Source organism: Plectrocnemia conspersa, unplaced genomic scaffold (assembly GCF_051122295.1).
Source record: "Plectrocnemia conspersa isolate PC_06_02 unplaced genomic scaffold, ASM5112229v1 ptg000012l, whole genome shotgun sequence".
In the NCBI taxonomy this organism is placed as follows: domain Eukaryota; kingdom Metazoa; phylum Arthropoda; class Insecta; order Trichoptera; family Polycentropodidae; genus Plectrocnemia; species Plectrocnemia conspersa.
In genome coordinates, this window is record NW_028277176.1 from 28261781 (window position 1) to 28274079 (window position 12299).

General features: G+C 30.5%; 1 protein-coding gene across 2 annotated transcripts; it reads left to right on the top strand.

Annotated features, from left to right (window-relative positions):
* Positions 1 to 269: 269 nt before the first annotated feature.
* Mfe2 (peroxisomal Multifunctional enzyme type 2) lies at positions 270 to 9182 on the top strand. Of its 2 annotated transcripts, none has more exons than XM_088200713.1 (14): positions 270 to 399; positions 1215 to 1426; positions 1490 to 1635; positions 4418 to 4569; positions 4755 to 4926; positions 4993 to 5099; positions 5162 to 5291; positions 5358 to 5451; positions 5530 to 5696; positions 5805 to 5931; positions 5996 to 6182; positions 6255 to 6535; positions 8350 to 8544; positions 8620 to 9182. In XM_088200713.1, exons 2-14 carry the CDS (start codon positions 1234 to 1236, stop codon positions 8832 to 8834), a joined length of 2166 nt encoding a protein of 721 aa, XP_088056839.1. In that variant the 5' UTR covers positions 270 to 399; positions 1215 to 1233; the 3' UTR covers positions 8835 to 9182. The 2 variants fall into 2 exon arrangements, with proteins under 2 accessions (XP_088056839.1, XP_088056838.1); XM_088200712.1 differs by lacking the exon at positions 270 to 399 and adding an exon at positions 571 to 634.
* The last annotated feature ends 3117 nt before the right edge of the window (positions 9183 to 12299 follow it).

Sequence of the window (12299 nt, forward strand, 5' to 3'; positions counted from 1 at the left end):
AATAAGTTCGAAACTCGATAATTCCTGGTTTAGAATTAGTGACGGCATTTCAGCTTTTTTTAATATTTGTATTTTGAATTTTTCTGATTAAATTTAAGGGAGGCAAATGCCGCCACTTGCTCTCCGCCTAAATAACATCCCGGATTTTGACATAGGCGCTGAGTAAATGGAAATTTACATATTCAATTTTTTTATGCGATTTTATAAATTTTGAACAAGTTCAGAGTTGAACTCACTACCAGAATAGAACTGCTAAAGAACGCATGTAAATTAGTTTAAATATGTATGAGTTAGTTTCCGTGAACGTCGAAGTGAAAATTTGAATTGAATGTATAATTAATGCAATTGGAATTCGATTCATTGTAAGCGGAATATTTACGCTTGCTGCACGTCGAATAGGTAATATAATTTTACTAACATTATATTTATTGTCGATATATTTTATTTATTTTAATTTATAACTCGTTAGCGAACAGTTACAATGATGACAGATCGTTACATCGAGTCACTTTATCGGTAAACGTCACGGTGTCAAAGTGCATTTGTTTGTGTTTGCCATTTTTTGCAAATAGTGCTGCTGATTCTTTTACTTGCTTCGGACGTAATTTTTTGCGTTTGTGGATTGATTTATCTGGTTTGTGGGAGTTTTTAATTTTATCTTCCTAGAATTAAGTCTCATTTCGAAAGTTATGAAATTTACATCTAATGCGATTCGAGTATTTTTATTTTTATACAACGGCTATTTTTATCCGGTACGTTTAAAGGAAATACTGTACACTACCGTTATTGGGTGTCAAATTTATTCTAAAATTTGTTTATAAATTTTATTTATTTATATACAATTATTTTTTTAAGTAGATTTGTTGCACAGTTACTTACTGTTCTGATCAACGCTCACTCACTGCCGCTCGTTTGCACTTAATCTCTTTAAATTTGAAAATGTATTTATGTAGCAAAAAAACGTTTTGATACATGTCAGAACAGCGATGTATGTATATAAATAAAAAAATGTATAAACAAATGAACAAATAAATTTTTAGAATGAATTTGGATTTAGGTTTATAAAAAATATAATTCTTAAGATTCGCCCCAGATTCCTACCGGTGTCTTATGTTAATCTGAATAATATCCGATCACTGGATTGTAATGAAAATACTACATGTTTTTATTACCACATCACTTTGGAACGATATAAAATTTTCTTTGTTTTACAGATATTCAATTGTGTCTACAATGAACAATTTACGGTTTGATGGTCGCGTCGCTGTCGTCACCGGAGCTGGAGCCGGATTAGGTAGGACGTATGCCCTTCTCTTTGCTGCTAGGGGAGCTAAAGTGGTTGTTAACGATTTGGGAGGCGGACGGCAAGGTGGCGGACAATCTTCCAACGCTGCCGATAAAGTCGTCCAGGAAATCATTGATAATGGTATAAAAACATTTAGAAAATATTTAAATTTTATGTGAAATTCACGTTTCACTGCTGTTTAAGGTGGAATCGCTGTTGCTAATTACAATTCTGTGGTCGAGGGCGAGAAGATCATCGAATCGGCTATGGCAAGCTTTGGCCGTGTGGACATATTGGTCAACAATGCTGGAATTTTGCGCGATAAGAGTGTAGCAAAGATCTCTGATCAGGTACAAAAATATTTGTTTTACTGTTTATTTATACTTTACAAAAGAATATTTCACTTATTGGTTTTGATGCAGCGATATATATCGCTATCACGATAATGTATTTATATTAAGTTTTGTTAGCTCATTGACGAAACTATTCGTATCGAGATTGTCCTTAAGTCTTTTCATTCCCTAGTTCAAGTGGCAGAAGTAATGTGTGTGTTCCAAGGCCAACTGATGAACGAAGCCTTAGCGGTGTCCTGATGTGAAAAAATAGTTACTTTTATACAATATTTCTGTCGCTGTTAGGAGAAAATATCTTCCTCCACACACAGTGATTGACTTGACTATAAATATAATTTGTGATTTTCATATAGTTAAAAATGTAAATAATTAATATCTGATTTTAAAAGATATTACTGCGGAATCAATTATCATATCCTAAAATTTCATCGTTAAATATCAGAGTCATCTTCTCTCTTAAACTCAAAGAATTTATTTTTTTCCTTTAAAAGATTTGAACTCCGCCTTATATCAAATTAATTTTAAATTTCTTTTCCTTGATATTAGCTTTTTCAAAACCTTCACTTCTCTATATTATATAAAAAATATTTTTACATTATGTTTTATTTTATTTTTTCGAAATTTTAAATATTTTATTTGTTGACTATTTCACTATTATATTCTATAGAGGGACTATTCAATGAACTTATGCGCCGGGAATCGAATTTTGTGATTTAAGTGGTAAAAAAGCAAGTAATATCTATAAATCAGAGTAATTTTATTGCATTGTAGTGCACGCAAAACAAATCAATAAACATGAGTACATAATGAAAATAATATTTTATATTAAAATCGTTTTACTTTGCAATTATAAAAACTTTTTGAAAATCGACGCCATTATTTTTATTGCTGTCAATTACATAAAACTTTTACGACTAAAGAACAGTTATGGAAAAAGTCTGTTCACGTCCGTTTTGCACCTGATTATGGTGTCATTCAGAGGTCCGGAACATTGTATAGGTTGTAAACGTTGAAATAAATAATTCTTAAAAAAATAATATTATGTAAATAAATCATCTGTTCTCATTATAAATAATTTTCGTAATGGAAGTTAGAATTATAAATAACGTATAAGTGCTTCAGGAGGCTTGTAATGCGTTAAATACACTATTGACGTCAGTGTATTTGTAGTGTATATATAAATATGCTTACAATTTTGATGTTTGAATTCTTATTATGTTTTGTTTTTTTTTTTACCAATATTGGTTGTTTTTGAATCGACATATTTCCTAACTTAACCAAAGTATTTAGTATATGTTTATAAAATGTTATTTGCTCTTGAAACAAATATCCTACAGCCCATTAAAAATGTATGTGATTCTTTCTTCAATACTGACGTCCGATTTGATAATTTTTGATAAAGTAGTAAAGTTGATATACCGAATTTTGGTACCCAAAATGTTACTTATACTGTCTATAAGGGTATTTAACTGATGAATTGAGTAGAAATTTTAAAAGATATTTTATATATATGCCAATTACTGCAACTTATTATTCGAGATGTTTTATTTATAGTTTTATTGCACAAATATGAATTATATACAATATATAAAATGCAGGCATCAGTATCAAATAGGATCGATGTAGGGTATTAGTCTTGATGTGCTTCTTACAATGTGTCGAGTCGATTGATGTGAACAAGTGTGTTGTTTTATACCAATGCAGGGACGTCATTTAATCATTTTTCAGGAAGGGTGGGGAGCAAAAATTGGACCATCAGTGGTCGTTTTTTTAATATTCTTGCTATTTTTTAAGATTCATAGTATTTCATTAAATGCCACGCATTTTTCTGGCCAAATTCAAGGGGGGGGGGCAAATGCTCCCCCCCCCCCAAAATTACTTACCTGTACCAATAGCAATACTGCTATTTATCATACCACCTATTAATGTACAACCCTTCTAATCAAGCAACAGTATGTCTCCTGGCTCTGTATAAGCAAAACTATTGTGTTCGCTTCCCGATGATGATGAAAAATATGTTATATAATATTCGATAATTACTACTAATAAGTTGAGCTGCTTTTCAAATTCTTGGGTATTTTGAAAGATGATTTTATTCGTATTTTTATTTGTCAAAGCACATTTGTTCAATTGTTGCTTTCTACTGAGCGATTATGTAAGATTTTTTTTTAATAATTTTATAGAAGGTATCACACTTGCATAAACCTCCAAATTTGAAGTTTTGATTAAATATTTTGTCGAGTTCATTTAGTCTTTATGATAACCACTAGTTCATAGTTAATTTTTCTGAAAATAAACTGTTCATTTTTAAAGACAAAATAATATAAAAAGGTTTTGTTACTGAAAACATTTTATGTTTGCCTAATCTTTGGTTAATTTATTGTAGAATAGTTTTTATAATTTTTTTATATTAGACATTGTCCCCCTTCATATTTTCATGGCTAAGATTAATATTTTTCTCTTATCGTAGTTTCAGTAAATATACAAAACGATACATGATGTTTTTACGTAAAGGATAAAGTTTGTTCTTATTATAATTACATTAATACATATATTGTAACAACAAAATAAATACTTGATTGAGTAATGAAGATTAAGGCGAAAATTGTATATAATACAAAAACAATTTACGCATTTATCAGATAATGCTAAATATACATATGTATCTCTATTATATTTATAGTAACTCATGTAGCAACAGATTATGTTTTTTCTTATAATATAATTTTTATCTTATCTAGTGTATTATTTTTTATGTAATTATGCTTTTTAATATCAGGATTGGGATATAATTCAAGCCGTTCATGTAAAAGGAAGTTTCAAAACAACGCAAGCAGCTTGGCCAATATTCAAGAAGCAAAACTATGGACGTATAATAATGACTGCCAGTAATTCTGGCATTTATGGCAACTTTGGGCAAGCTAATTATAGGTTTGTATACAAAAAGTGTCAAGTGTCAAATAATGGCTGGAGATTTATGACTACACACAAAGCAATTGTTATTGTGTAGAGATGGTTTTTTTTTGTGCTAAAAATTTGACACTGGTTATTCTTTTAAATTTGAGTTCACATTCAGCTTAGATGGACGAAGTTATTATACTATACATTTTCAACAGTACTGCTAAATTAGGATTGGTCGGCTTGTGCAACACTATATCGATTGAAGGCAGGAAGAACAACATTCACTGTAATGTGATTGTACCTACGGCTGCTTCTCGTTTGACTGAAGATATTTTACCGCCCGATCTCTTCAACGAGCTGAGACCGGAATTGATCGCTCCGGTTGTTGTAAGTGTGAAGAGAATGAACCTATTCTTTAGCAATTGGATTTAATAAAAATTATGTATATTCAAGGGCTATCTGTGTCATGAGTCGTGCGCTGATTCTGGCATAATTATAGATTCCGCTGTAGGATGGGCAGCTAAAGTGCATATGGTGCGAGGTCAAGGAACACATCTTAGGTATATATTTAATAAATTTATATTATTATTAAATTATAAAAAAAAAACTTATCTACTTACAGAAAATCTATATCTGAAAATGTTACAATTGAAAATGTGCGAGATAACTGGTCTGCTGTTGTTGACATGAGCAAAGCTAAAAGATTGAATTCGATCGAAGAGGCTACTAGTTCCATAATGGAAAATTTACAAGTAAACAGTAGTTAGTTTTGATTTTTGTTTAGCAATTTAAAAAATTAAAAAAATCTATTTCTTTAGCAATTGAAAGATGGAGATGTTAATGCGTCGACAGGTACCGTTACATCGGATTGCAATTTAAACGCACGCGATTTTATTGTATATTCATTAGGAAGTAAGCGACATTTTATTTAAACCTTGAGCTATCTTAATTTAATATTCATGAAATTGTAATATATGAATTAATTTGCAGTCGGTGCAACTGTTAACAATCCATCGGATATGAAGTATTTATATGAAAATAATGAAGATTTCTCACCGTTCCCGACTTATTTTGTTATTCCGTGCTTGGAGGAAACGATGACTTCTAATATTGTGGCAAAAGCTTTACCTGAGGGAAAAGAAGCTAATTTTTCAAATGTACGTATTGTATTGTATTTACTTTTCATGTATGTGTATATATATTACAAATATCAGTTTTAACAAATTAATTTTGTGCAGAAGATATTTAATGTATATTTTTCATAGATCTTACACGGCGAGCAATATATTGAAATAGTTGGAGAGCTGCCTCAAAGTGATGCGAAACTGACATCAACAACTACTGTAATTGACGTTTTAGATAAAGGCTCTGGAATTATTGCTCTAGTTGAAAGTAAGACTTTTACATTTATTATAACGTTGACATTCAAGTTATATCAAATATATTTCTTTTACAGACAATCTAATAGACGCTAATGGAAATGTGGCTGTAAAAAATCAAATGAGCGTTTTCGTAGTCGGTGCCGGTGGATACGGTGGTCCTCGCAAGTCTCAAAAAGACATACCTTGCTTACCAGCTCCGAAACGCAAACCTGACGCTGTTCTAGAACAGAAAACGAGTGTTGATCAAGCAGCTTTGTACAGGTATGTTATGTTATCTTCGAGTTAAAATGATTAAGGTTGTAACTGTTACTAATATATTTTTTTATTATAAAGGCTGTCCGGTGATATTAATCCGTTGCATATCGATCAAAATATGGCTACTATGGCCGGTTATAAGAAACCTATTCTTCATGGTTTGTGTACCCTTGGTTTTTCGGCCCGTCACATCTTGTTGCAGTTTGGAAATAATGATCCGAATCAAATGAAATGCTTGAAGGCGAGGTTCGCAAAGCCTGTGTATCCGGGTCAAACGTTGGCCACTTCAATGTGGAAAGAAGGAAACAGGATTCACTTCGAAACGAGCGTCAAAGAGACTGGTCACGTTGTAATAACAGGTAAATATTTCATAACATTTTCTTCAAATAAAAACTAATAAACTAAATAAATTAAAAATACTTTGTGAAATGATTCATAGCTTATATTGATAGCCTCGTTTAGGTTTAATAGAATTATACATTCCACATAAAATAAATACACGCAGAATTTATGTGATAACAAAACTGAGCTGAATTAGACAAATATTTACATTTTGTCAAATTATAATTATATTATCACATCGCGTGTGAAGCAAAAAACCAAGCGATTGACGCATTTATTTATTCAAAAAAAAAATATTGTCATATTCGCTATCTACGATTTGTTTATTTTCAAGTTAGTTGGCAATGACATTGTTCAATGCGTGACCTTAAATTTCTGCCTTGTGATTGGTTATTCGCCGGGAGGGATACGCCAGTACGTGTAAGGACTTAATGTCATAGGGGTAGGATTGTCGCGATTGTTATTCTATCGTCCCTTCTAATTTATTTTATAAACATAAAAATGTCTTCTGCAAACACTGATAAGTTTTGCCCCAGATTCATTGTAGGCTTTTGAATCCAAATGAACGGGCAAGAAATTAATTTCAAACGGGTTCAAACGATTTAACGAAGTTATATGACAGCAAAGTTATGTTTATGGTTATATATGTTTAAATTTAAAAAAATATAATTACTAGTGTTTTATTTATTATCAATTTATGTTTTATTTGTTCTAATTCAGCCCTGTTCTCAGCGATCACGTAAATTTTTATTGATTCAGTATTTTCAGTTTTCAACGGCATTTCACTAGACATTTTTTGGGGGGCGTGGCATTTTACCAAGCATTCCCACTGCGACGGTGCCGACACGATTTTGTTGCTTTTGACGTGGATTTTTGACTTCTGAGAAGTGATAATTGTTTTTTGCGCTCTCCTATTGGTCAAAATTCGGTTTACATATGCTTCATTCGATTCTCGTTTATTGTAAATCGTAATATTGTTATAAAAAGTCTTAATATGAACGTTAAGTAACCGAGCGTTTTTACTTGGATAGCGACGCTTTTGACGTGGATAACAGGGATGTCATTTGGGGTGGGGGTAAGGGGGGCATCTGTTCTTCCTTGAATTCAGCTAGAAAAATGCATGTCATTTAATAAAATCGAAATATTAAAAAATGACAAATGACCAAACTTTTGTTTCTCCCCCCCTTTAAAAAATCTGAAGTGACGTTCCTGCATTTTATTATGAACTATGGAGCTTTGAAGTGACCATTTAATTGTCAAAAATAATACCCCATATTGCGTTTTATGTAAAAGTTTAATCTAATGTCTTCATAGTACTCTTATTTATATAATAATAAAACGTCAAACCTTTCATTTTATATATGTACATGTAATTCTCATATTTTTTTGTTATTTTCACATGCTAGTTTTTATATATTCAGTCTTAATAAATTTAAATGGGAGGGGGAGTATAAAAAATATACTGTATATAAACATTTATATATGTTGTAAAATAGTAATATAACAATATTATTATTAATTAAATATTTTCCTTTTTTAAAAATTGATTATGGTTATTGAGCAAATAAAAACTGCAAATTATGACTCATTTTTATTGCCGAGTTTTATGTAGTTACGGCTATGGCCGGTAAGTTTTTTGTTATGCCCGCTTTTTAATAGCTGTCAATCGAACTGGACTTGCGGACTTTGATCATTGTATTTTTACATTATCAGCGCAGTCTTTTTATCGACATTCATTCGCGATCTGTGATACGAACTGTTCGTTCTTTATCGCCATTACTTAATTTTGACAATGACATTACTAAATATAATAACCTTTGAATAATTTCAGGAGCATACGTTGATTTGAAAACGGCGTCAAACATGCCTATTAAAGCGAACTTCGTTTCCGCTGTTGAGCTGAAAAGCGACGGTGTTTTCATTAGGATCAAGAACGGAGTAAAGGACCAACCCCAGAAAGCGAAGGCCGTAAACGCAGTCTTCTTGTACAATGTTATGTCGAACGGAAAGCGCGCTAAGCAATGGAGTGAGTTTCGCTTATATAATATTTAATTTTTATTTATAGATTTTATCATTTGAGTTATAATTCTTTGATAAACAGCTTTAGATTTGAAGAATGCGGAGGTGTACGAAGGTGAGCCGCAGAAGGGCAAACCTGATACCACTCTGACGGTATCCGATGATGATATGGTCGATATCGCCCTCGGTAAGCTGAACCCTCAAGTTGCATTCATGAAAGGAAAATTGAAGATCACCGGAAATGTTATGCTCACTCAAAAACTAGTGCCGTTGCTGAAAGCAGATGCTAAGCTGTGAGGAGGAAAATATATTTTTATATTTTGTTATGTATAATAAATATAATTTTTATAAACAACTTATTTTTTATGACTATTGTTAATACGCACTATTGTTGATCATTCCTGCAGATGTTTATTTACGTTTAAAACGGTTCTGATTAGAATAATTTATATACTGAAGTATTAAAGATGCATTTTTGATTATTTGTAAAGTATCAAACTTGAAATGATTTCTAATAGAATGCCTATTTAAAAATATTACACTGAATTGTATAAATTTAAATAATACAATGTTTTATTATTTTATTTTGGACATTGGGTTATATGTTTTTTTTATTGTTTTTAATAAATAAATTAAAAGTTGAAAGTTGTTTTTTTTTCTGAATCTATTGTCATGTTGCAATTATGTAAATAAAGAAAAGTGGCGGCTCGTGAGGTGATATTTTTGATATTACTTGGACGTTTTTAAATAAACGTAATATATGGTGGGTCATAAGTTTTTGTACTTTTTAAATATGTCAAGATGCTGAGGGATATTTTCCAGCCGTGATTAGAGGACTTGGATGCAACAAGATGGGGCAACCTGCCATACATCCATAGTGTTACAAAAAATTTCAAAAGTGCAAAAACTCCCTCCTGTATAACATTTGAATGAATTTCATTTATATGCATCATTATAACCCTATAAATAAGTATAACAGATACATTAGCAAGTTAACGCATATAGAAAATTATTACATTTATAATAAATTCCAATCTGCCTTAAAGGCTTTGTCAAACAGAGAGCGAAGCGAAGGCGTGGCGAGGTGTTTATATTTTTATTTTATTTTTATAACACGCCTTGGAACGCTACGCGTTCGCTTTTCTGTGTGATGAGACTCGAAGGACTCGGTGTATTACAAAACAAAAACGCCTCGCCCCGCTTTCGCTTCGCTCTCTGTTTGGCAAAGCCTTTAATTTTCGATAATATATTTACATTTGTAAGACTATTTAGAATTTAATAATATATAATACCATATTCAATTCTAAAAAAACTGATTTAAACCAAAGATCAACATACAAAACAAATATAATAAAATTGATTTATTCAACAACTAAAGAAATATTTTTTATATACATACATACATATATGTAGATTTGGATAAAAATATATAATCTCATATCGCAACTTCCAAAAAATTTCAATGCTTCCAAAAAGTGTATGTCGAAAAATTCCAGCCTAAGGCCTCAAGATATTATTTTTAATGGAGATACAAAAACATGATTAGGTGACAGATTAAGTTGGCTAACGAACTTAGCCTGAATATTTACAAAGTTAATGTTTTAGAAAAGTTTCATGGCGGTTTGAACAAAACAACAGCAGTTATCGTGTACTAAATACTGATATCCCAAATAAATTAAAAAAAAATTAAATATGCATTCAAACAAAGACGCAGATGTTTAGGTCTTGAGATCCTGGGTAACTTGCTTTAGTGCCATTAACTAGTCTATTCCTAATTTTTTAAATGTTGTTTTATACTGTAATACACTACCAAAAATTTCCGAAATGACTATTTTTCAGCTCCCATAACAATTTCTCCTCCTTCGTCTTTCTCGGACAAAAATTTCCGAGATATTAGTGTCCTCCTTTGATATTTTCAAAATCTGGTCACTATATTACCCATAATAACTGGTAGACCAGTATTAACTATATATTTTACCGATTTACCTGTAAATTTGTGTATAAAATCAGTCACCTCAAATTGTAGTATTTCGTTTAACGAATGTTTATTCATATATTCCAAGGAACTATCAAAACAAAGAAATACCCCATTACAATTATTGCGAGCATATACTGGCAAGTATAGGATAGATGAACATTGAGTCTTCTAAAAATTCACAGTTCCATATACCGAATTATAAGCTGAAATAAAGAAAATTAATATTAGTTATAAAGTTTTTTTTTTACTTATGTCCAATAAATAATGCCATAGTTTTGCTTAGATTTTCTAAAAACTGTTTTAAATTATCATTGTAGATATATTAGTTTATATAAGTTTGGGTCAATTCGAACCGCCATCTTGTTTCAGAATGGCGGCTATATCAAAAGTTAAAAATGTAACTGTTAAAAACATCCTAGAGAAAAAAATAAAAAATGCTTTATAATATATGTATTTATTACCTCTAAAATATATTTGATAGACCATGTGTGAAAGTATGACAATGAAAAGCAATCTGGAAACAATGCAATGCATCAATAATGCCGCCATTTTTAAAAATGCATATTCATATAACTCCTTATCAGCATATATAACGTTTTTAGTGACATAAATAACGATAAGGATGTGATAATTGACGTTTATTGCATTATAACATTTTTTAAATCAAAACACTAACTATTAATTAAAAAACCTTTTAATAAAAAATATACATCCGGAAGTTATTCATTGATTGGTAGTTTCGGAGTCTGTATATCAAGTAATGTGACATATTTTTTATTTTCCACCTTTAAAATTTTAGATTTAGTATTATTAAAAATTTAAGATTAGATTTAGTCAACCTGGCAAAATAAAACAAGATTTTTCCCTTGCGAGTATAATTATTTTATTTATTATTTTTATTAACTTTAATGCATCGTTTTCTATCTACAGATAAAAATAGTTTATTTTACTAAGTATATTTTTTTTACTAAATTTATTTTTGGTACATATCATTATAATAAGTCAATAAAAGTGACTTTTTTCTTCAATTATATGCTGGCAAAAAATAATCTTATTAAAATTTAAATCGGAGTTGAACCATAATATTAAGTTGGAGTCGGTAAAATTTAAAACGCCTCCCCTACCCTGGTGAGAAGGCTAATTTAGGACCAATAGCATCATTGTTTAATTCCATCTCGTATACCATTCTTTGGTGAAAACGTATAGCTTATAGATGTTCATTTATAGGCAAGGCCATGTATATTGTTTCTAGGCGTGTGTCTCTAAGCTCATAAATAAAGAGTTTTTGCTGTGTTGTAATTGAGGATAATTACTTTAGATAGTCTGCATGTCTATTATGAGCTTGCCTTGTAATGTGAACAAGCTCTTGAGTGTTCCTAAATGACGATTTCCCTTGTTTTTTGTTTGACCATGGACCTTTCATTGTTGGTACATCCACAGTAAAAAAAATATATTTCTTAACACATAATATTAGGATTAGTGAATCATTTATCAAAAATTATAAGAACACTTCGTCGAATATCTCTAGTTATGTTGATGATTTTTTTGATAGAAATATAAATGATTTAAGTGAGAAAAATTCTTAATACATTACCTACTTTCAAAAGGAACCAAATACAAAAGATTGCAATGAATATATTAAAAATATTCTTATTCATGACGGAATATATCAAAAACTTGAAGAAGAGATTGACAAAACAGTTTAATTTTAAGATTTGTGTGCAATTGCTCGGACTGCAATGTGTTAATTTTTGTAGACTTTTAAATATTAAAAAAAACAATTA